General features: G+C 49.6%; 1 protein-coding gene across 1 annotated transcript; it reads left to right on the forward strand.

The window, feature by feature from the left end:
- Positions 1 to 272: 272 nt before the first annotated feature.
- On the forward strand, positions 273 to 25,195 carry Slc26a11 (solute carrier family 26 member 11). Its single transcript, XM_037200779.1, is given in 18 exon segments — positions 273 to 355; positions 1,593 to 1,824; positions 2,804 to 2,996; positions 4,584 to 4,669; positions 6,973 to 7,052; positions 7,979 to 8,121; positions 9,834 to 10,009; positions 10,366 to 10,438; positions 12,549 to 12,599; positions 18,364 to 18,424; positions 19,762 to 19,817; positions 20,013 to 20,153; positions 21,179 to 21,306; positions 22,151 to 22,250; positions 22,665 to 22,798; positions 24,121 to 24,193; positions 24,428 to 24,484; positions 24,487 to 25,195. Coding segments are annotated over 17 exon segments (1,785 nt in total). The 5' UTR covers positions 273 to 355; positions 1,593 to 1,641; the 3' UTR covers positions 24,537 to 25,195.
- The last annotated feature ends 376 nt before the right edge of the window (positions 25,196 to 25,571 follow it).

The following is a 25,571-nucleotide window of genomic DNA, read 5'->3' on the forward strand; positions in this document are numbered from 1 at the left end:
GGGCTGCAAGAGAACAGGCGCACTGGAGTCAGCGCGGGCCACTGGAGGGCAGGAGCCGAGCGGCCGCTTCTGGGGGCAGTAGCCGGTGGCCGTGCCAGGGACGGCGGCACTCACCAACAATCAGCAGCACATTGCGCGAGTGCACGCAGCAGAGTCCCAGGACCAACAGCGCCACGCAGCAGGCCAGTCCCCGGGCGTGCATGGCGGCGCCCGCCAGGGCAAGCGGTTCCGGCTCGCTCCCTCCCCACGGTCACGTGCACGCCAGGCCCCGCCCATGCCCTGCCCACTCTGTCCCTGAGATTCCTGCGGACTCAGCTAAGGCCATCGGGAGATCCTGAGCCTCAGCGTCCGTTGGGTGAGTCTGGGTCCATGGAGTGGAGCGAGGGAGTGCGTGGCCGCATGGGCTGGGGTCACCAGGAGCTGTGGACGCGGGGCCAGCGCTGGGTCCCCGGATACGCCCTACTCCGGGGACCCTCCCCCACCGAGTCACACCGGAATCTCGGCCGCCCTCAGCCTTGCTCCAGGTTCTCAGCCTTGCTCCAGGTTCTCAGCCTTGCTCCAGATTCTCAGACTTATTTGTGTTCCCCACTGGGACCTCAGGATCCCGCGCTAGCAGCGGCGTGGGTGTAGAGAGGAGTGGACTTTGTCCAGAATAGCACTTCAGGGGATTGGGCGAGTGGACCAGTAGTGGTGAACTAGCTATGGTGCTGGGACTCGTGTGTGTGTGTGTGTGTGTGTGTGTGTGTGTGTGTGTGTGTCTCTGTGTGTCTGTGTGTGTGTCTGTGTGTGTGTCTGTGTGTGTGTCTGTGTGTGTGTCTGTGTATGTGTGTGTGTGAATCTCAGAGGATGCTACATGTACCTAGAATTAATTTGGGAGCTCTAGTTGGTCTTTGGAAAACCAACTAGAGTCCCCAGGACTTGTCTGGGGCTATGAATGCCACAGGTGGGTGCTGGGGAAATCTTGACTTCTAGAATGTGAGCCACCCCCACCCACCCCCTGTCCCCATTCCTCCACTGCAGTCCTCAGTGGTGGGTGGAGCCCTGCCTCGGTGGTGGCTTTCCCAGGTGGTAAGGTGCACACTTGTAAATCTTGGCGCCCTGGAGCCTCCAGGCTGCCCAACCACACACTCTGTCAGCCCTCGGAGGCCTGAGACGCAGGACCTGCTTCTATCTGGGCTGGAACTACCGTCAGGTTTCCTGCGGAGGGAGTAAAAGAAAGAAACGATTCTTCAGAGCCTAAAATTTAATCTCTAGGCTTCCCATGAAGAGCTGGTTTGCCAGGTTTTGTTAGCAGGAGTTGCTGCTAATGGAGAGACACCCAGGCTTGGGGACAGTGGGGTTCAGGGGCAGTGGCCAAGGGAGGCGGAAGAGGGGTCCTTCCTGAATCCTTGGTCCAGGCTCATGTGCACAGGTTGCTGACTTCCTTTTCCAGATCATCAGGGTTTGGTGAACTTAGCCACCTGGTTCAGCCTCCCCTCCACAAAAGGCAGACTTCCTCCTCCTGAGGCCCTGGGGAGGGGGTGTTCTCCAGGATATTGCCACCTTCTCCCAAGCCCAGCTCCCGATCACTGCTCTGTGTCACCCATGCCCAGCCCCACTCTAGGGATCCGTCCTCCCTGAGAGGTCTGCCCCAGCCTAGACATGGCACCAGACACCTGCTGCTGCTCTCGTGGGGCCCTGCAGAGGCGGCTGCCCATCCTGGCCTGGCTGCCTCGCTACTCTCTGCAGTGGCTGAGGATGGACTTCATCGCTGGACTCTCCGTGGGACTCACGGTCATCCCCCAGGCCCTGGCCTATGCGGAAGTGGCCGGACTCCCACCCCAGGTGAAACAGCTGTCCCTCTGCACAGCCCGTCCCTGCCTTGTTCCTCGGTGTCTGCACAGGCAGAACACCAACAGCGCCCTCAGACACTTGGACGTGGCCTACCCTGGTGGCCTTTGTGTATGACCTCTGAACTGTTAAGACTTAACATGTGACTGCCTTTCGGCGCCAAGCTGGTCCCAGATTTTCCAGCTGGGGCCCGCACCATGGCTTATGGTGACTGGGCAGGTACTGGTGTCTCATTCCCAGGGATCCCAGCACTTGGGAAGCTGAGACAAGTGGATTGAGAGTACAAGGCCAAAGACTGAATCACAGACAACAGATTTAAAGGAATGCTTAGGCTGGAGAGACGCCTCAGCAGTGAAGGACATTTGCTGCTCCTGCAGAGGACCCGGGTTCAGGCGCAGCACCCACATGGTGCAGCTCATAACAAGCACTTGTAACTCTAGCTACTGGGGATCCAACAGGGCCTCTGAGGTCACCTGCACTCACATGGTACACATGCATAATTGCAGGCAGAATACTCAGGAACATAAAATTAAAAACAAAGCCGGGCAGTGGTGGCGCACACCTTTAATCCCAGCACTTGGGAGGTAGAGGCAGGCGGATCTCTGTGAGTTTGAGGCCAGCCTGGTCTACAGAGCAAGTTCTAAAACAGCCAAGGCTACACAGAGAAACTCTGTCTCAAAAAACAAAACAAAGACCAAAAAAAAAAAAAAAAAAAAAGAAAAGAAAAAAGAAAAAAAGAAAGAAAAGAAATTAAAAAATAAATAAATAAAAAGGCAAACACTTCTCAGACTCAGAAATATAAGCACACAGACCTCTGAGCTTCCAGCAGATGGCCCCAGGCCCCCACCTTTGGTAATTAACGGGAGGAGAGAGGTGCATCCCCTGATGTGTGCTGGGGTGCCAACAACGGAGACATGGATGCCCGGTGACCTGCCTGGGCCTCCTGGTGTTCACTGCAGTCTCTTCCTGACAGTATGGCCTCTACTCCGCCTTCGTGGGATGCTTCGTGTATTTCTTCCTGGGCACCTCCCGGGACGTGACTCTGGGCCCCACGGCTATCATGTCCCTCCTGGTGTCCTTCTACACCTTCCGTGAGCCTGCCTACGCGGTGCTGCTTGCCTTCCTGTCTGGGTGCATCCAGCTGGCCATGGGGTTCCTGCATTTGGGTAAGATTCTGCTTTCCTGTTGTGGGGGGGTGTTCACGGCTGCTCTTCCTGGGGTTCCAAGTCCTCCTGGGGTACCTTTCTTTACATCACTGTATACAGAGAGGGGCACCTCCAACTCTACTGTGTTCTGCACAGGGGCCAGACGAGAACACTTGTAGAGCCTAGATCTTTCCTACCTTCCAAAATGTCTAGAATATGTGTAGAGGGCAAAAAGGACTCATGCACACAGATAAGCACTGGAGAGGCCAGGAAGGCTAAACACAGCTCACCTGTCAACGGAGGTGCTTAATGTTCCTCCAGAACGCCAGGAAGAGTGTAGTTTTACAACTGGTGACCCTCTGCTGTCTGATGAGACAGGCGCTGCCTATATCTTCCAGAAATTTTGCTTTTATTTATCCCAGACCCTTTCCCCTAAAACCTTGAGTATTGTTTTTAGAACACAAAACCCTTTCTTTTTTGGTTTTGTTTTGTTTTGATTTGATTTGGTTTTGGTTTTGGTTTTCGAGACAAGGTTTCTCTGTGTAGCCCTAGCTGACCTAGAACTCGCTCTGTAGACCAAGCTGGTCTTGAACCCAGAGATCTGCCTGCTTTTGCCTCCTAAGTGCTGGGATTAAAGGCGTGCACCATCATACCCGGCTTATAAAGTCCATTCTTACGAGTGATGTCACACATGCTTTACAACAGCCTAAGTGACTTCTATGTTATCTCAGGGCCAGGCCAGTCCTGACACCCACAGGATTATGTTTACCTCAGTCAAGCTCCCTAGACCCTAAATCTTGGGCCCTATCTATGAGTCAACAGTGCCCATTCTTGTGAAAGAAGCCAGATGTACTTTGTAAAGAATCTCAGTGTAAACATGTGTCTTAAGTTATTGTGCACTGGGACTGAGTAAATTGTTATCCAAATACTTTTTTCCAAAATTACGCTGTGCTTAAACATGACTAGAAGCTCCTGGCCAGCGCCTGGTGCAATAAGACAGGTTGAGCTGGGTTCATTCAAACCTGTAGGGGAATCACCACAGATACAGGGCTGGGGAGAGAGGGCTCACAGCTAAGAACATGTACCACGCTGGGCCGTGGTGGCACACACCTTCAATCCCAGTGGGTTTGAATCCAAACCAATCCAATCGGGAGGCAGAAGCAGGCAGATCTCTGTGAGTTCGAGGCCAGCCTGGGCTACAGAGTGAGGTCCAGGACAGGCTCCAAAGCTACACAGAGAAACGCTGTCTCGGGGAAAAAAAAAAAGGGAACATGACCCACTCTTGCAGAAGACCTGGGTTCAATTCCCAGTAGCCACCTGGGCAACTCAGAACCAACGGTAACTATAGTTTTGTGGCATCTGGCATCCTCTCCTGGACTCTATTCACTCCTGCACACACATGGTGCTCATAAACTCACACAGGCACATACATGCACACATTTTTAAAAAATAAATCTTTAGAAAGAGAGGTCCAGAGGGGCATGTTGCCCGCCAGTCTTTAGCTGTGGAGTCTGCTCCCCAGCCCTGCTGTGCCACTTCGCCCTCCCCACACGTACCCCTTCTCCTGAGGCTGATTACATGTCTCCGTCCTCGCTCTCTGCACCACAGGGTTCCTGCTGGACTTCATCTCCTGCCCTGTCATTAAAGGCTTCACTTCTGCCGCCACTGTCGTCATTGGCTTCGGGCAGATCAAGGTAGGCACAGTGTCACCTGACTCTGCCCTGTGGCCGCTGTGGTCACGCCTGGGAGTAAGACCGAGGCAAGTCCCGCCTGTAGCCTGTCGGGGCCTGTGGCCGTCTGTTCCCCAGGGAACGAGAAGCACATGGTGACTGAGTGATGGTCAGGTTTCACGGCGGGGAGTCTGGGGCTGGCTGCTCTGCCTTATTTCCTGGCTTTACTGCATCTGTGCCCCGGTGCCAGATGGGCTTCCCAGGGTGCTTCTGTCCGGTCTTGATGAACACGGGAGACTTGTGGTTGCCAGCCAACTCCAGGCTCCAGCAGCCATCTTCCAGTTCTGACCGTGCACGGCTTTGCTGCTGCGGTCCCTCCGTTTTTCTTTACCATTTTTTGAGTACGCCAGACTTTACCTTTTTTGTTTTTTTAAACCATATGTAAGATATCTACAGAAAGTACTAAAAACTCCTGTTCTTCAGTTACCCAGGGGTAGAATTTACTCTGCCCACTGCCCGCCCACGGGGAGGGACTGGGTGCTCTGTGTGAAGTGTGCACCTGACAAGCTTGTGCAGAGTGGAACTGAACTCTGTCCTGTTCTTGTCCACTTGGGCCCCTCCTGGCATACTCAGGGTCACACCCTGGCTCGTGACTGTGTCACCACCCCACACCCCACAAGGCTTGCTTCTCAAGGCCAGGGGCTGCTCCACCTCCCTGGTGCGGGCTGAGAAATCCAGGGTGGGGATATGGGTAAGTGTGTGGGGAGGCTGACCTTTGCTTTTTCTTTCTTTCTTTTTTTTTCTTCTTTTTTTTCCACTCTGACTGCTAAGCACTAGGTCACGCTTTCATGAGTCTAACTCCCCTCCCACACCAGATCCCTAGATGACAGGTGTAGCTGGAGTTTTCTCCAGTCCTGCCTGGTCCACAGTCAGGGCAAATCTCTCTCACCTGCCAGTCCCACAGCCGCTCAGACCCAACTGAGTAAACACATAGAGACTTATATTGTTTAAACTGTTTGGCCTAATGGCTCAGGCTTCTAGCTATCCAGTTCTTACATCATAAATTAATCCATTTCTATAAATCTATACCTTGCCATGTGGCTCATGGCTTACCAGCATCTTCACATGCTGCTTGTCCTGGCAGCGGCTGGCAGTATCTCTCTCTGCCTTCCTGTCCCTCAATTCACCTCTCTGTTAGTCCCGCCTGTACTTCCTGCCTGGCCACTGGCCAATCAGTGTTTTATTTATTGACCAATCAGAGCATTTGACATACAGACCATCCCACAGCAGACAGGCTTGTTATTGTGTCCACTTTAAAACAAGCAAACATCTTAGCAAGGTGTGGGCAAGTGCGGTGAGGAGGTGTGTACACACTTGTCAGGGTGTGCCCGTGTCTTTTCTGTGAGGGCCGCCTCTATTTGGAAAACAACATAGTTCAATTTTAGTATATACGTATGTTTTCACTCCTCCCTTCCCTCGTGAGAATTGAATGGTTTCTTTGTGATCATGGTGCCCGCAGGGGGATCCTTCTCTGCCCCTGTTTTACAATCCCAGCTGCACACCAGATTTTAAAAACTTGATTAGATCATGACCTGCAGTACTCTGACATGGCAAACAGGAGTCCCCTGAGACCCAGAATGCATCTGTGTTTGCTTACCCAGAGTTCCCACACCTCAGTGTCTGCAGCAGGTGTCAGGCTGTCACAGCTTGTCACAGCCCCTACTGGACCTCCAATGATAAAGGACAAAACCAGGGAGTAGAGGCCCCTTTCCTGAAGGCAGTCAGCACCCAGCTCCCTTGGAGGCCTGCCTGTCCATGTGTAGTTTTGTGGTTGGTGGGGGTGGTGCCAGGAGTGACGGACATGACTTTGGACCCGTGTCTACAGGTGCTTAGGGGCAGCCCGGGCCTCCTGACCACACAGCCGTAGAACTGGTTTCCCTGCTTGGGGGTGTCCCAAACTGTCTTTTCATCTTTATTAAGATAACTCCATGCCGGGCGTGGTGGCGCACGCCTTTAATCCCAGCACTCGGGAGGCAGAGGCAGGCGGATCTCTGTGAGTTCGAGGCCAGCCTGGGCTACCAAGTGAGCTCCAGGAAAGGCGCAAAACTACGCAGAGAAACCCTGTCTCGAAAAACCAAAAAAAAAAAAAAAAAAAAAAAAAGATAACTCCACTCTCCACTCTCCTGTGTTGGGGTCCCCTGGGAGCCCTGAGCTGCATGGCCTTGGGGGTTGGGGTCCAGCAAGGGACTTCAGGGGCCTCTGATGGGGAAAGTGTGAGCCGTTGGCTGCTGGTGGGCGGTTGTCTGATGGCTCCTCTGTTTGAACAGAACCTGCTGGGATTGCGGAACATCCCCCGGCAGTTCTTCCTCCAGGTGTATCAGACCTTCCTCCACATCGGAGAGACCAGGTACTGTTGGCTTTTGTCCTTCCTGACCTCAGCCCCATCCAGGCGACATTTGTTCTGTCTCACAGGCGCCCTTGGGAGCAGTGCGGTCCCAAGTTAGACTTGCAGCATTTTAGCAAGACCTGGGCAGTGTGGATAGACTAGAGCCTTCTCTGCCAGTGTCTCACTCCCAAAGTTCTTAGTGAGGCAGAGAACAGGGGCAGCAGGCAGGGCCAGGGAGCCTTGGAGAGACCTGGGGCACCCATAGGGGGTCTGGCCTTCAGAGAGTTAGATACCCACCCCGGCAGCCCAGTGGAAGCCAGGATGAACAGCCGGCCCCTTTTGCCAGAAATTATTTGGGGAGCCACCCGAGCGGAGGTCAGTGTGCTGCTGCTCCCTAGGGTCAGAAGCCAGTGGCAGGATGCTTCCTTTCTGCCCCGGTGGGGGCAAGGGAGTGAGACTGGCCAGTCACAGCTAGTCACAGCCGGTCACAGCCGGTTACAGCCAGTGCTACAGTGGGAGTCACTGACTGTGCCCTCCCAAGCCCTCCAAACCTCTGGGGAACAGACCAAGCATCTGCAGGCCAGAGGACACGTGACCGAAAACTGGGCCAGTAATCCCGGGGCCATGGCGATGAGGGGCCTCTCACCTCCCAGCCCTCCGAAGGGTGCGTCCTTCAGAGGCCAGAGAGGTTCTGAAGTAGAGCAGCGGTGTAGGTTATTCAGGAGAAGGTGGAAAGGGCAGGGAGAGAGACCTGCAGCAAAAGCTGCCGCTGAGCCATACTCTTGACTGTGATCCTGGCATTTGGAATGCTGAGGCAGGAGGATTACAAGTTCAAGGATGGCTTTAGCTGTGTAGAGAGACCCTCTCTCAATAAAAGGGAAGAGTAGCCCCAGCAGCCCTCAGGGCACACTGCTGCAGTCAGGTGCTGACTGGCCCTCTGTCCGCAGGGCGGGCGACGCCGTCCTGGGGCTGGCCTGCATGGTGCTGCTGTTTGTGTTGAAGCTGATGCGGGAACACCTGCCTCCTCCCCACCCTCAGACGCCCCTTGGTGTGAAGTTCAGCCGTGGGCTGGTGTGGACTGTCACAACAGGTAAGGGACCTGTTGGCAACTCCACAGAGTGGGTGCTGTGGGCACAGGCGCTTCCAGCCCAGAGCTGAGCTGAGGACACACAGCAGCAGATAGATTTCAGACTTAAACTGTTTTGCCCATCGGGGACATTAGCGGTCACTATGGTTATCCCGGCAATGTTGTTGTTTGGTTGGTTTGGTTTTTTCCTGAGACGGGGTTGACCTTTAACTTTAATTTATTGACCTTTAACAATTAACTCAGAACTAAAGGGTTTCTACTTACAGGTACACCAAGCTGTGAAGCAGGTTACCTAACTACACCCCACATACACACACACCCTGCCAGAAAAAAAAAAAAACGGCAGCAGCCGAGGCAGCTTGGACAGATAAGGGGCCAAAGGAAAACAAGGCAGTTTTATTTTCACTCGTCACTGATGGACTCCTAACACCTAACTAACCACTTCTAAGAATATAATTGAGCACATAAAATCCCCTTTGCTCAGATATTAACCGAATTCAGCCCTTAGTTGATTCTGTCCCCATTAGTCACTTCCCTTTTGGGTTGCAGATGATGTCTGGCAATTATTGCTCTTTTGTGTGGATCTTATTGCCCCTCCTTCCGACCATGAGGGAATTCAAGCCTGGTGACCCTGCCTTAGCCAGAACATTGCTATTGTGTGGGTATATGACTGTAAACCTCAGAGACTGGGGGAGAACTAGATTAGAGGACTAGAGGAGAGCACTGGAAGAATGAGATGGGAGGTGAGGAAGAGCAAGATGAGGAAGGAGGAGACGGGAGAGGAGCTAAGATGGGAAAGAACGAGACGGATGAGAACCTAGATGGGGCAGAACTAGATGAAGGAGTTAAGAGAGCACTTAGAGGGGACAGCAGAAAGTGAAGAGATAAATCCAGCAAGAAAGGAGCTAACTGAGAGAGCAGAATAGAAGCTGTGTAGAGAGAGAACCGACTCAGAAGAATAAAGTGAATGGACTAAGAGTTTTGTATACATAGATTTGTTAGCATATCCCTCAGATTAATTAATCTGCTACTGGTAGCGTCTCTTCTGGAACTCTGGGAGAAGGCTATCAAGGGTCCTTCATTACATCATACAATAGGCTTCATTACTTCCCGTCACCTCCCACTAGTGTGTGTTTCACAAGGCCACGTGCCCATGACTGCTGAGTCTTCCAGGCTGCAGTGGGGAGTTGTGGAAGGGTAATGTCCCCGACTGTGAGATGTGGTGCCTCAGTTACCTTCCTTTCCTCATTAAGACTGTGTCTTGGGCTAGGCGTTGATGGCGCACGCCTTTAATCCCAGCACTTGGGAGGCAGAGGCAGGCGGATCTCTGTGAGTTCGAGGCCAGCCTGGGCTACCAAGTGAGCTCCAGGAAAGGCGCAAAGCTACACAGAGAAACCCTGTCTCGAAAAAACCAAAAAAAAAAAAAAAAAAAAAAAAAAGACTGTGTCTTGGGGCAGGAGAGATGGCTCAGTGGTGAAGAGCACCTGCTGCTCTTGCAGAAGTCTGTGTTCAATTCTCAGCAGCTACGTAGCAGTTCAGAACTATAACTACAGCTCGAGGTGATCTGCTGACCCCTTCTGACCTCTTCAGGCACCCGTCATGCACAGGGTACATACACTGCATGCAGACAAAACACTTATACACGTAAAATGATAAATAAAGCTTCAAAAGCAAACAAGACTGCATCTCACCAATCTCTCTCCCATCTGTCCCAGCTCGCAATGCCTTGGTGGTCTCCTTTGCAGCCCTGATTGCTTACTCCTTCGAAGTGACAGGACACCATCCTTTTGTTCTGACTGGGAAGATAGCCAAGGGTCTCCCTCCTGTGCGGGCTCCACCCTTCTCAGTGACCACAGGCAATAAGACCATCTCATTCTCTGAGATGGCGCAGGTGAGCAGACGCAAAACCAGTAGCATGACTGAGGCTGAGATGGCCCCTGGGGCGGGTCCTCAAGATGGGGTGTCTCAGGAAAGTGGAGAAGGGACCAAATAGGACACATGCCTTTCTGCCTCGAACCCCTTCCTCCGCTGGACACTGGGAAAGGATGCATTGGCTGGATTCCTCTCCATGCCTCTCTTTTCACGATGAGGTGGTATTTCCTCTCCAGTGTGAATTCACACTCCTGCAGCTTGGGCAATGTTTGCCTCCATTAGCCACCAAGAAGGACCATCCTGCTGCAGTGGGTCCCTGCTTGGAAAGACCTTCCCTGAGCACAGGAAGATTACTCATTGCCCCTCTCTCCTCAGGACATGGGGGCCGGACTGGCTGTGATACCTCTGGTGGGTCTCCTGGAGAGCATCGCCGTGGCCAAATCCTTTGGTGAGATGCCCACTGCCTATAACTCCCCCAACACACACACACACACACACACAGAGAGAGAGAGAGAGAGAGAGAGAGAGAGAGAGAGAGAGAGAGAGCAGGCTCCTGCTTCCTGGGGTGTTTGCCTGTTCTAATTTTTAAAATTAGAATTTTAATACAAGGAATACATGCTCATGTTTTAAAATGAATTGGAGTGGGCTGGGGGTGGGGTTAAGGAACATCTATAACCTAAAATCCAGAAGGCTTCACAGACTGAAAGGGAGCCAGCATGGCCCAGCTGCTCTCAGAATGCAGTCTGTGCAAGTATACAGCACTCCTGGCTCCCAGAGTCCAGACGAGGACACCCAGCACACTGTAAGAAGGACTCTGCAGTGAGGAACCCCATCAGGATGTGATGTTAACATACTGGCAGACTAGCCCGTGTGGGTACATGAGTCCTAGTATGGAGCCCTTGCTGATTTCTGGGGTGTGGATGCTCCTACACATACACAAAACACAACACAACACAACACAACACAACACAACACACACACACACACACACACACACACACACACGTGAGTTCAGATGCCTGCAGAGGCCAGAATGTGTCAGATTCCCAGAAACTGGAGTTGCAGGTGGTGGTGAGCCGCCCGACATGGGTGCTGGGAGCTGAATTTGGGTCCTCTGCAAGAGCAATAAGCTCTTTCAACCCTGGGACATCATTCCAGCCCCAAAATTTGTTTATGTATTTGGTTTTTGTTTGTTTGGTTGGTTGGGTTTTTTTGTTGTTGTTTTTGGTTTTCTTTTTTTGTTTTGTTTTGTTTTGTTTTTGTTTTTCGAGACAGGATTTCTCTGTGTAGCTTTGCGCTTTTCCTGGAACTCACTTGGTAGCCCAGGCTGGCCTCGAACTCACAGAGATCTGCCTGCCTCTGCCTCCTGAGTGCTGGGATTAAAGGCATGCCCACCACTGCCTGGCTTGTTTGTTTTTTATACCGGGCCGTACTATGTAGCCTTGACTGGCCTGGAAGTCACTGCTAGACAAGACTGGCTTTGAACTCACAGAGATCTGCCTGCCTGTCCCTTGGGTGCTAGGATTAAAATGAGCCACCACATCCAGCTGAAAAGTTTTAATTTAATCAGTAAGCAAAGCTGAACTTTAAACTTTAGTACTGGGCTCACTAAATTCCTAAAACTTTGACCCCATGTTTTCTCCCTCCGACTCGGTTTGTCCTCGGGCCTTACCTTTCTAAGGCAGGGCTCTGAAATCCCTCACTCGCCCCACCAGAGACAGCAGTTCTAGCTCTGCCTTACTGGTGTCTGGGTTCCAGTCCACAACCACATCAGGTCCTCTTCAATATGGGGACAGGGTGATTCTGAAGACTCAAACCAGGGCTTGGAGTGGGGGTCAGTGCTACAGCATTTGGCTAACATGTCTGGTACGGGTTCTATCCCCAGCAACACACACCATTCCCATCATCATTCCCAGCAAAAATAATACATGCTTTCAAAACTCCGTATTCATGCTTCCTGCCTGGTCCTGGTTGTGCCTGGAACAGATTCCTTCTCCAGTATTCCAGCACTTTGTCCCTGACCCAATGAGACCCTCTTTAAGATTTGCTTATTTACTGGGCATAGTAAACTACCACTTTTACCCCAGCACCCAGAAATACAGGCAGACAGATCTTCGTGAGTTCAAGGCCAGCCTGGAATTTATAGGGAGTTACAGGTCAGCTAGAGCCACACAGTAATATCCTGTTTCAACCTCCCCTCCAAATTTTAATTTATTTTTATGTATGTATGAGTGTCTGTATGTATGTATGTGCACCACATGTATGCTGTGCCTGCGGAGGCCAGAAGAGGGCGTTGGACCCTTTGAACTAGAGTTACAGACAGCTGTGAGCCACCATGTGGTTCTGGGAACCGAACCCCTGTCTTATGTGAGAGCAGCAAGTGTTCTCAACCACTGAACCAACTCTCTAGCTTTCGGATTTTTAAGGATTTCTTAGTTTAGATCAAGTGTGTTCAGCTTGTGTGTGTTTATGTGTATAAACTAAGTTGCTCGACTTGGTACCACACATTACTTGTTCTTGTACATCAGTGACAACGTTTGTGCTGTCTTTCTCTTCAGCCTCTCAGAATAACTACCGCATTGATGCCAACCAGGAGCTGCTGGCCATCGGTAAGACCCCTTCTGGTCCCAGTGCCTCTGTGTCTGTCCGATTGTATCAGGTTTGACGTTTGTGGGGCAGAGAGGACTTTGAAATCTCAGCTTGGACCTGTCCTCAGGTGTCCACACAGTTCCATCCCTCTCCTGTGGTCTGTTCCTCTGCTGGCCAAGTGCCTGCTGGGCCTGCCTAAACTATAGCCTGGTCCTATGCCGGGGAGGGAGCTGGATGGTGCAGCCAGGCCGACTCACAGGTGAGTCTCCTGAATGCTTTTCCCTGGAAGAACATGTGGTAACGGGGCCCAGGACAGTGCCTCCATCTTTTCCCAGTGTGACCCTCTCCAGGCAAGGACACATGGGTCAGTGAGGACTCAGGTGGTCCACTAGGGTCTGGGTCAGGATTAATTGCACTTTCTTTTGTCCCTACAAACTAACATATGTACTGATGTGTTTTGAAACAACACTAAAAATCTTTCTGTTTTAAAGATTCATTTATTTTTATGTGTTGGGAGTGTGTGTGTGTGTGTGTGTGTGTATACAGTAGAGGTCAGAAGAAGGCATCAGTTTCTCTGGAACTGGAGTTACAAACAGTTGTGAGCCACCATGCAGGTGCTGGACACAGGAGCTGGGTCCTCTGCAAGAGCATCAGTGCTCCTGAAAACTGAGCCATTGCTTCAGCCCTCACTGAGAATCTTGGATTTGATAATGGAACTGTTTTTAATATGTTGTGGGACCTGGGCTTTCCTACCTGGTGAATGCCCACATGAGCCTGGAAACTACTGGGGCTTTTTTTGTTTGTTTGTTTTGTTTTTTGAGACAGTGTTTCTCTGTGTAGCTTTGCACCTTTCCTGGATCTCACTCTGTAGACCAGGCTGACCTCGAACTCACTGAGATCTACCTGGCTCTGCCTCCCAAGGTAATCCCTGATCACCATGGGTCAGTGTGAACCTGTGTAGCCTTTGGTCACTGTCCTGTAGTCGGACTTCCCTTTGGGCTGCCAGCTCACAAGTAACGACATGGAGACTTATTTTTAATTATGAAACTTTGGCCTTAGCTTAGGCTTTTTCCTAACTAGCTCTTATAACTTAAATTAACCTTGTTTCTATTAATCTACATTCCGCCACGTGGCTCAGTTATCTCTTAGTACCGTACACCTAACTTCTTCAGTGTCTCGCTGGTGTTGCTCAAGCACCAGATTCATCCCAAATTCCTCTCTGCCTGGAGTCCCGCCCATTCTCTTCCTGCCTAGCTTATTGGCTATTCAGCTCTTTATTAAATCAATCACAGTATCACATCTTCACATAGTGTAAACAAATATTCCGTAACATTTCCCCCTTTTTGTCTAAATAAAAAGGAAAAGGTTTAACTCTAACACAGTAAAACTATATACAGTAAGAACAATTATCAGGTATTGTCTAAATAAAAATGGAAGGTTTTAAGCTTAATACAGTAAAATTTTATACAATAAAAATAATTATCAAGTATTGTCTAAATAAAAATGGAAGGTTTTAAGCTTAACAAAGTAAAATTTTATATTATAAGAGCAATTATGGGGACTGGAAAGATGACTCAGTGGTTAAGAGCACCCACTGCTCTTCCAGAGGTCCTGAGTTCAATTCCCAGCAACCACATGGTGGCTCGCAACCATCTGTAATGAGATCTGGTGCCCTCTTCTGGCCTGCAGGGACACATGCAGGCAGAATACTGTATACATAATAAATAAATAAATCTTTTTTTAAAAAGAGCAATTATCAAGTATTGTCTAAATAAAAAGGCAAAGTTTTAATCTTTAAAAAGTAAAACTGTATACAATATGAACAATTATCAAGTAAGACATACATTCAAAATTTTCAGTCCATTTGTATTTGGCAAATTCAGAGCAAATACTACATTATCTATCCTATCTTGGAGAGTCCACAGTTTTATACCTAAACCATTTTCTATCATAACTTGTATTACCAGCCTTAAAATATCTTTTTAGACCTTAAAATATTTTCTTAGATAAACAACTTAAGCATTTATATCTCTCAACCTTATACATTTTACACCTCTTTTGTGAGTTTCTTTTCTGAATTTGGTAACAAGGAGAAATGAAACTATAACTTTCTAGTCTTCAACATCATCAAAGTCCTAAGAAGGATTAAATATTAGCTGATTAAACAGGAAGTGCAAAGTAAACAACTTCCAAAACTAAGAAATGACAGAGATGGCTGGCTGGCTGGACAGTCACCCAAGGTTCCTCTGTAACATTGGGACATCCATCTTCAGCTTATGGGCCTAGAGTACCTGACATACTATTGTGAAGCAGGAATTTTTGAAGGACTGCCCTACCTTGTCTTGGCAAAGTTTGGCAGTTGCTTTCTTTTGTGTCATGCTTGTCCAGTTTGGACAGCATACTGTCAGCAGTTGAGGTGGTGTCTTTGCCCAGTGGCTACCTTTGCCACAATGATCAAACTCCATGTGGAGGTCCTTCGATATTCACCATCCTTTTATGAAGTATATTGGTGCAGCCAGGAGCAGTTGTGTCTCCCGTCATGAAAAGCCTTAGGTTATGAAAACCTCTTACATGTCATATTCTGTAGGTCTCTGAAGTGTTTGGAGACCATCTCTCTAGCTACACTGTGTCTGTTTGACCTTGAAAACATACCTGACATGGCCACAAATTTAATTGTTATAGATGACTAACTAACCTACATTTCTTTATTATCCTTAGTAGCTTTCAAGGACTAGAGCTTTTCATTACACTTTTAAATGAGCTGTAGAGGTACAATACCTTAAACAAGAGTAGAAATATATATACAGTATGTTCTAACAAAAAATAGCCTTAAATTTGTATCAATATACAGAAATCCATAGCAATGCAATATATTTGAGACTAGTGGTTGCTTTTTAAAAAAAATAGATTCGGCCGGGTGTGGTGGTGCACACCTTTAATCCCAGCACTTGGAAGACAGAGGCAGGTCAATCTGCTAATTGATGAATTATCACCTCTCCTAATCAAGATGTCTCTCCTATTCAAATCTAATCTTTATCAAAAATCTTGATGATATCCATAGTTTTTCTTTTCCTGTGAAAACAAAAGTAAAACATCTTTCCCAACATAACACATATCGTGGTTTCCATTCTGAGTTCAACACGCCTTTGAAGTACACAGGCTGATTTAATTCAGCATTTTTTTTCTATTTAATGTCTCTCTGAAGCTGCCATACCTTTCTCATTAGCATTTAAAAAATTTAAGGTTAATAAATTTATTAAGCATATCTTTTAAAGTGCGGTTAGATTGTTTTATAACTGTTTGTCCTGTGGGATTTGTGGCATACCTATAATATGCTATATGTTGTAATATGCAAAAAATTTGCACTTTACTAGAGACATACGCTGGAGCATTGTCAGTCTTAATTTGTACAGGTATTCCCATAATGGCCATAACTTCTAATAAGTGTGTAGTTACAGAATCAGCCTTTTTGGAACTCAAAGCAGTTCCCCCTGAAATCCTGAATATGTATCTATGGTATGGTGCACATATTTTACTTTTGTTTGTTTGTTTGTTTGTTTTTCCAAGACAAGGTTTCTCTGTGTAGTTTTGGTGGCTGTCCTGGATCTTGCTCTGTAGACCAGGCTGGCCTCAAACTCACAGTGCTGGCATTAAAGGCATGAGCCACCACCACACGGCATATTTTAATTTTTCAAACTCTGCAAAATGAAACATATCCATTTGTCAAATTTAATTTCTTCGACTAACTTTTGGGTTACTTCTGCAGATAATGGAGTTTGATTATATAAAGAACAAGTAGGACATTTCTTTATAATTTCCTTGGCTTGTTGCCAAGTGATAGAAAAATCTTCAAACCTTTGCTATTAACATGATGTTTCTTATGAAATTCTGAGGCTTCTAGCACATTTCCTATCAATAGCTGATAAATTTCATCATTACCTTGTGCTAAAGGGCCTGGTAGGCCTGTATTGGATCTGATATATGTTATATATAAGGAATGATTTCTATTTCTGGTTACTTGTTATAGTTGAATAAATAACAAGGCTAATTCTGAATCATCTGGAATAAGTTTAGCATTTCAATATGTAAAACAACTCTTTATGCATATTAAGAGTCAGTAACTATGTTAAGAGGTTCTGGAAAATCTAATACCATAAAAATAGAGTATAATTTTGACTTTTGAATGAAATCATAAGGGGTTTGAGCCATTTTATTTATTTTTCCTGACTTATAACCTGTCTTTCCTGATTTATTTACATTAGTATAGAAGGTAGGCTCCAGAAATTGGTATTCCTCATACAATGTGAGGAAGGATCGAATTAATTCATCTTATACACTAAAGTCTCTTGTTTTGGGGATATTTGTTGCTAATCTCTCTCAGAAAAATTACTGCAAGCTCTTTGCCAATATTTAACTTTATTGGCAAGGTTTAACTTTATTAGCAGTTTCAGAATGTCAGTTCTAACAAATCTCCAGCAACACTGTCCAGACTCTACCAAGTCTTCTGCTGCCCCTGCCCCTCCTTACTCTCCTCTCAAGGGCCTGAGCATGGCTCTGGACTCCAGAGGGGCTGGTACTTAAGTAATCCCCAATCTTTGGGGCTTTTTCTCATTCTTCTGTGAGTCTCCCACGCCTTCTAGTGACCTTGGTCAGCCCAGCCTGTGGGTGTAGGGACAGAAGAGGGTGAATGTAAAAGAATTGGGGTCTCTGATCAGTGTTTAAGACTGCCAACCCATCCTGGCCGAGGAGCTGTTGGCAGCACATGGCTGCTGGAGACAGAGTCATTTTTCTTCAGTGGTGTGGCCATTGATCATTTGTCCGTGCTTTGTGTCTAAGTAGGGCAAGGCGACTGGCTTCCTTACATTTAGTGCTAGGGAAGTTCCAGGAGCAGGCCTTGAACCTGTAGTTGCCTCATAGGTCATTGTAAAGGTTCATGGGTGGGATGGGTGTTAGGTAGGCAGAGTGTGGTAAGTGTGGGCCAAGATCTTAGTTCCTTGGTCCAGCAAGGCTATGGTCCTGGATTTGATATGGTCTGTAGTGTTACCTGGGGAAGGCACCTCGCTGGCCTTGACCTTCGGTCCCTCAGCTTGACTTGGCATTCACAACAGCCATGTTACAGGTACTCAGGTAGATGTCTTCTCCATAGTTACTGATGCTGTCTCTAAGGGGTCATCAGGCTTCACATGGCAAGGCCTGAGCCAACTCTACTTTAAACCCAGAACAGATGGACATGGTGGTCCACACCTGTGATTTCACCACCCAGTGAAAGTAGAGACACAAGACCACAAGTTCATTATCAACTACATATCAAGTTCATGACCAGCCTGGGATACATGAGACCTTGTCTCAAAAAGCAAAAACTGGGGGCTGGCCGGGCAGTGGTGGCACACACCTTTAATCCCAGCACTTGGGAGGCAGAGGCAGGTGGATCTTTGTGAGTTTGAGGCCAGCCTGGTCTACAGAGTGAGTTCCAGGACAGGCAGGGCTGTTATAAGGAGAAACCCTGTCTCAAGGGGAAAAAAAAAAAAAAAGCAAAAAGCCTAGAATTAGAGGTGGGAGTTAAAAAACTAGACTCCACAGGGTGATGGTGGTGCATGACTTTAAGCTCAGGAGGCAGAGGCAGGTGGATCCCTGAGTTCAAGGCCAGCCTGGTCTACAGAGTGAGTTCCAGGAAAGGCTCCAAAGCTACACAGAGAAATCTTGTCTCAAAAAAACAAAAAACAAAAAAAACCTAGACTCCAACGCAGGTGAATGTGATAAAGATCACCTCTGTTCTCTCCTCAGGCTTCTCCAATATGCTGGGCTCCCTTGTCTCATCTTACCCAGTCACTGGCAGCTTTGGGCGGTGAGTGGCCATGTTCTTTCTTCTCTGTGCACTTAGGGTCCGCAGGGACCAAAGACCACTTTTCCCCTACCACACCCTTAACCACGTTTGACTATTTCTTCCTTCTCTCTATTAGTCCCCCAGGCATTCTAAAGACCTTTAGAAAGCTGTGACCGTGCCCACAGCAAGGAAGGTTACAGAATAGCTCCTGGCATCCCTGCGCTGCATTTAGTGGTAGAAGTCCCTGGCCCATCCAGGCATGCTGGTACCTGAGTTAATTCCAAAGGAAAGTGGGGAGAGAGCCTGGCATTGTGGCACACACCTTTAGTCCCAGCACTTGGGAAGCAGCGGAAGCTGCATCTATATAGTGAGGTTAAGGCCAGTCTGGTCTACATAATGAGTTCCGGGATAGCCAGGTCTATATGGCGAGAGACTGTTGAGAGAGAGAGAGAGAGAGAAGAGAGAGAGAGAGAGAGAGAGAGAGAGAGAGAAGAGAGAGAGGAGAGAGAGGAGAGGAGAGGAGGAGAAGAGAGAGAGAGGGAAAGAGAAAAAAGAGGGAGAGGAAGAAAGAAAGGAAGGAAGAAAGAAAGAAAGAAATGGGTACAGGAAGTTCTCAGTCTCTGCCCTGATGAGTCAGGTTTGGAGGCAGTCTTCCCTGGAGTCTGGAAGACGGGAGGGGAAGTCCCATGACTGAAAGGGGAACTGTGCCTTCCTCAGCAGGAACTTAGGATGTAGGGGGCAGAAGACGGGAGATCTTAAAGGAATTGGGGTTCTTGATTGATGTCTTCATACTTAATAGACAGCATGTATTAGGGAAGGCAAGGCAGCCCACCCACCCAGTGTGGCCCGTGGTGAGTTGCCTGTGCTCCGCGTCCAGGCTTATGCAGGGGCCGTCCAGACGAGGCGTGAGTAAGAAGGGGGATGTGTTAGGAAGAAAAAGAGGAAGTGGAAGGGGACACGAGAGAGGAATGGGGGATGATGTCAAGATAAACTTTTATAAAACTGTCAAAGGACAGCCGGGCAGTGGCAGCACCTGCATTTAATCCCAGCACTCAGGAGGCAGAGGCAGGCAGGTCTCTGGGAGTTCGACACCAGCCTGGTCCACAGAGCGAGATCCAGGACAGGCTTCAAAGCTACACAGAGAAACCTTGTCTTGGGGAAAAAAAAAATGTAGACAACCATGGAGATTGTGCCCAGTGCCCTGCAGCTGTGCTGACTGAGGGATTCAGTCACCTGTTGTCAGCTCAGCCTGCCCTCACTCCCATCTCAGATCTGACTGCAAGGTCAGCCCCAGTATGAGGCCAGACAACTCCCCTCAGCCACTGGAGATGGACAGGTTTCTTCCTGTTGTCTTCCAGGACAGCTGTGAATGCCCAGTCGGGAGTGTGTACCCCGGCAGGGGGCCTGGTGACTGGTGAGTCCCCCACCTTCTTTACCTTGGGTCCATGCATGGGCATGGTGGAGAAGGGAAGGAGCCCATAATTTTCTTAACTACGTAGAGCATTCGTACCAAGTCTGTGTGGGTCCACAGCTGTGTCCCGCTGGACACCAGGCCCCTCCATCCCTTAACTTGGTTTTGTGGGTGCTGGGTGGGACCCCTCCCCCACAGGTGTGCTGGTGCTGCTGTCCCTGGACTACTTGACCTCACTCTTCTACTACATCCCCAAGTCTGCACTGGCCGCCGTCATCATCATGGCTGTGGCCCCGCTCTTTGATGCCAAGATCCTCAGGACGCTCTGGCTTGTTAAGAGTATGTATGTGCGCACTCAAGGCAGGCAACCTCTGACATGGTGTCCGAAGGCCAAGGGCATCTTTGATTACCCCTCTCAGCCTGCAGCCCTACCTTGGGCTAGAGCGGGGGCATTGTGGTAAACTGAGGAAAGGACACACGAAAAGCTAGGAAATATAATTGTTACTCGGGGTATCTGCTTGGGGGAGCTGGACTTTGGTCCATGCAGAGCTGAGCTCAATGGAGAATGGGGTTCCCCCATTCTGTCCCCTCCCTCCCCTCCCATCTTCCTTTCTCTCCCTGTGGGTGGGTGGGTGACTGCCCAGCCCCACGGAACAGCCTTTCTGCCTCCCCTTCTTCCTCGTTGGCCACAGTTACCAGATGTAGGCGTGGTCAGTTTTTCTGTCTCAGTCTTTCCGTGGGTCACCACATTTCATCTTTAGGACAGCCTTGAAGTGTATTACTGGTGGGGGGGATATAATAGATGCTTCCAGAGGAAGCTGGGGCTCCATGGAGAGTGGGCATGTCTGGGTTCCTGCCTCAGAAGTAGAATCCCAGGCTGAGTCAAGAGTATTTTGAACCCAGGACACTACATCAGACAAGGAGTCCTCTGAGAATCCTGGGAGTCACAGGACACACACACACACACACACACACACACAGAGAGACATATCACACATACATACACAGACACACAGGCATAGACATATATACAGACAGACAGACACACACACACACACACACCTACCCCTTCTCTTTGTCCCTTTTCTCTGGGTTCTCTGACAAGCTCCTCCTCATGCCTACTTGCTCACAGGGGCTGGAGGAATGGGACTGGGCCAGGCAGGTCCTACCCTGCTAGACAAGGACCTAATTCTCTGCCCGTGGTCTGTGGGCCAGCAGCAGCCCCCAGCTTCTATTCTGGTAACAGATCTTTAGGGCTCTCACCCCTACTATTAACCCAGGAGATGCTAAGGGCTGGCCACTGGGCCATGGGGCCCAGGGAGCAGGGAGCAGGATGTGGTGCCCTGAACCCTCACTTCTTCTAGGGCTGGATCTGCTGCCACTCTGCGTGACATTCCTGCTGTGCTTCTGGGAGGTTCAGTACGGCATCCTGGCCGGGACCCTGGTGTCTTTGCTCATCCTCCTGTACTCTGTGGCTAGGCCCAAGACCCAGGTAGGCCCAGAGTGGGGACATGTCGTCGGCGGGAATCCCTGGGTTGCTAAGGTAGCTGAGATGTCTTCTGTTTTCGGTGCTTCTGAGGGAGAGCCATCTCTAGCTCTCCTGAGTGTGAGGTGTTGGGGGCTCCCCTGCCAGCTACCCATCCTGCTGTACCCCGTGTGCTAGGCTTGGGTCAGGGCTTCCTGCCTGTCCACGAGCAAATGAGCAAAGCCTGGAAGAATATCCTTGTAGGGCCCGTGGGAACACTGAAGGAAGACCCCAGACTCTAATAGTATGGAAGAACAAAGAGTGTTTATTATCCCATCGTGCATGTGGGGTCGCTCACCTGCGCAAAATGTTGACGACTTTGAGATGAGTGCGGGCCCCCTAGCACAGCTAAGGGAGTTTCAGGGTCAGCTACATAACTGGTCAAGCAGGCAGCATTTACATTAGTGTAGTTCTTTTCTTTCTTTTTTTTCACATGCCAATTTTTTTTATTCTCACAATTCTATATTCTTTTTTTTTTTTTTTTTTTTTTGAGGGAGGACGTTAGTGTATTTCTAATTCGCTGAGGTTTAGTCTTAGCATTTTTGGACACATCTGCACAGCTTGGATGTGAGCAGAAGGCGCTGCTGGGTTTGTCCTTGAGACACTGTGAGGCTGACTTAGACCCTCTGTGTTTGGTCTCTCCCTCGACCCTGAATATAAGGGCCTTGTAGATTGATGGCCTTTTGTTGGCAAAGACACCTGCTTGCCCTCTCAGAGAGCTGCAACTTAAATTCAGTTGTAAAAGTGGGAGTTAAAGGCCTTCGTCCTGCCCCATCCGCCTCTGGCGTCCACTCTGCCTTCCTCCATCCAGGTGACAGAAGGACACGTTCTTGTCCTGCAGCCGGCCAGTGGCCTGCACTTCCCTGCAATCGATGCCCTGCGAGAGGCAATAATGACCCGGGCACTGGAAGGTATGTGGGTCAGCCAAGGTGAGCAGAGATCAGCACGCACCCCCGCATTCGCGTACACCACAGCCTCAGCACCCTCAGGCACAGCCTCGGTGGTCAGGGAGACAGTCACCTGCTTTCACATTTCAGGCCTCTGAGTAGTGTCTGCTGCCAATCGGACAGTCCCCTGACGCCCCCACAGCCTGTTTCAGCAAAGGCCATGTTTGCTCCTGGTCCTCTGCCTGGGGAATTGACATTCGGGGAACCCAAGAAGGAAGTGGCTTTCTCCAGACAGCCATTGCCTCCACCCTGGCCCCTTTGCTCAGTGACAGCCCCGGGGAACGGTCTCTTGATGGCCTTGCTTCATTCACCCCTTCCATGGCTGCAGAGCCATGGTTTTACCTTGTGCTGTAACAGACTCTTGGCCTCCCTCCCCAGCATCCTTACCACGCTGCGCGGTCCTGGAGTGCACGCATGTCAGCAGCATAGACTACACCGTGGTTGTGGGGCTCAGTGAGCTCCTGGAGGATTTCCAGAAGCGGGGCGTCTCCCTGGCCTTCGTTGGCCTGCAGGTAGGAGAGGCCACCTCAGAGGAGGGTCCACAGCTCTCCCTGTGGCTCTGGGCTATTGTGACACCTGTGGATACATACTATTGCATGTACACTTTTGCCTCATGCAAGGAGTGTATATGCAAGAGGCTGAGGCAAGAGAGTTGACATGAGTTCAAGGCCAGCCTGGGTCACACTTTAAGTATAAGGCTAGCCATGGCTACAGAGTAAGACCCTGTCAAAAACCAAAATTAAGCCAGGCGGTGGTGGTGCATGCCTTTAATCCTAGCACTCAGGAGGCAGAGGCAGAGGATCTCTGTGAGTTCAACGCCAACCTGAGCTACCAAGTGAGTTCCAGGAAAGGCGCAAAGCTACACAGAGAAACCCTGTCTCGAAAAGCCAAAAAAAAACAAAAAAACCAAACAAACAAAAAAATTAAAATATTTTAAAATCCTAAATGATCATTAAAAGGACCCATGTCCAGGCCTCTCTGCTGCTGTGGTTGTAACTTGGCAGGTTACTGACCATCTGACTTCATTCTCCTGTGGTCAGTGCAGACCCACACATGTGGTGTGTGTGCCCAGTGCTGGGAACTTAAGGCCAGGGCCCTGGTCCAAGGCCATGCCTGTGCCCATTGTGCTCTGTGTGTGTGTGTGTGTGTGTGTTGTGTGTGTGTGTGTGTATGTGTGTGTGTGTGTGTGTATGTGTGTGTGTGTGTGTGTGTATGTGTGTGTGTGTGTGTGTGTGTATGTGTGTGTGTGTGTGTGTGTGTATGTGTGTGTGTATGTGTGTGTGTGTGTGTGTGTGTGTGATGTGTGTGTGTGTTGTGTGTGTTGTATGTGTGTGCACAGAGCCCCCATCCTCATGGTTGTTAGATCAAGATTCATGAGTAAATATGGAAATAAAAGAAAGAGGAGGCCAACCTCTGCAGAAATGGGGTGTCCTTTGATCAGAACAGAGTGGAGACTGTGCCCAGGCGGCACTGGCTTTATAGGGAGGAAGAGGGGACCGTGGGGGAGGATTTATCCGTGGGTGTGCTCTGCGTACTCTCAAGGCTGAGTGGTGCCAGCAGATGTTCTCGTTGCTGTGTTGACTGTTCAGTCAGGCGGTGTTTTTATCATGGTGCCCAGTCGGGGGCTGAGGTTCGTTAGTTTAGATCATTATGGAGACAGTTCCTATGGAAGGTCCTCTGGCAGGAGGACCCCAAGGTCCACCTTCCTCCTCCTCCTCCATCCATATGAGACAAAGCAGAATCTCACAGGAACACTAGGCGTCCACTAGTCTACCTCTCCCATGTTGCAGAGCAGCCATCCCCTGCCCTGGATTGAAGCCTGTCTGTCCCCCAGGTGCCTGTGCTTCGCACACTGTTGGCCGCTGACCTGAAGGGGTTCCAGTACTTCACCACTCTGGAGGAGGCCGGTGAGTGCCAGGAAAGCCCTGGGCTTGGGAAAGGCCCTGGCCCCAGGCAGGCCCACACTTCCTTCCTCAGCACCATACCCTGGGTGACGACGGTCATTCCTCGATACCCTGGGTGACGACGGTCATTCCTCGATACCCTGGGTGACGACGGTCATTCCTCGAATCCCGTCCAGTGGTAGGACCTGGCCTTATGGTCAGTTTTCAGTACTTGATAAAATCCCGTGTGTTTTGCAGAGAAATCCCTGCAGCAGGAACCAGGGACTCAACCCTACAACATCCACGAAGACTCTGCCCAGAGCACAAGATCTCCCTGCTGAAGTCTCTGGAAGGTTCTGTCACCTGACAGACTCACCAGCCTGGTGGGACTGAAAACGTACCCCACAGGTGGCTCTGGAAAAGAGCAGGGAGTCATGTGGTGTGACTTTCCTGCTGTCCCCTACCTGTGAGAATTTGGGGAGTGGGGTTGGGATCTTCCAGAGAGAGGCCAGGTGAAACAGGAGGACCCAGGGCTTGTGGCCTAGGTTGGCTGGGTTGAGCTGGCACTTCCCAGGTCCTGAATTCCTCTTTGGAACCAGGCCCTGCCCGAGACGAGGCGGAAAATCAAGCATCTCAGAGATGTGTCTGACTACGGCTCAGAGTTCAAGCTGAGCTGAGAGGGGACCACAGTGTGCCAAGTACAATGAAGGCTGTTTAAAATGGTGTGTTTTTAAATGAAAGTCATCACTTTGGTGTTTTTGTTGGGGAAAAAAAAAAAAAAGGCAAAACATTAATGCTTGTTTAAAGAAAAAAAAAAAATCCAAGAACTCATCTATCCCATTCACCGTCCTCCTCACCTGAGGTCCCCTGCCCAGGACAGGTATCTGTCAGTGTGTACACATGGTGGCCTCTTATGTGAACCAAATCACTACATCAAAGTGCTTTGTAAACCATCTTTATGCAGTCATTTACTGTGAGTTATTTATTATGATGATGGATGGCATTAAAATACAAGATTTTTATTTATTCTGCTTGTGTGTCTGGGTCCGTGTATGTGTGTGTGTGTGTGTGTGTGTGTGTGTGTGTGTGTCTGGATAGGGACCTGTATAGAGGAAGCCATGAATGAATGAAGGATGTGCGCATGCCCATGCCAAGGAGTCCATTGCCTCAGCCCCATGAGAGTGGCAAAACCTTGGCTGGTGAGGCTCAGAGGGATGGCCAGACCTTCCTGGGGGTCTCGTGCCCGTGAGTGGCGATGTGCACAGAAACTAGCCTTGCAGCTTCTTCCTCCTCCTGGTTGCTGACAGCCTGAGCCTGCTCACCTACCAACACCTGCCCAGCTAGCGGTCCTTGCCCCTGTGATGTACATGATAAACACACTGAGGCTGGGGTCTGGGCTGTG

This window comes from Peromyscus leucopus, chromosome 8b (genome assembly GCF_004664715.2).
Source record: "Peromyscus leucopus breed LL Stock chromosome 8b, UCI_PerLeu_2.1, whole genome shotgun sequence".
Taxonomy (NCBI): Eukaryota; Metazoa; Chordata; class Mammalia; order Rodentia; family Cricetidae; genus Peromyscus; species Peromyscus leucopus.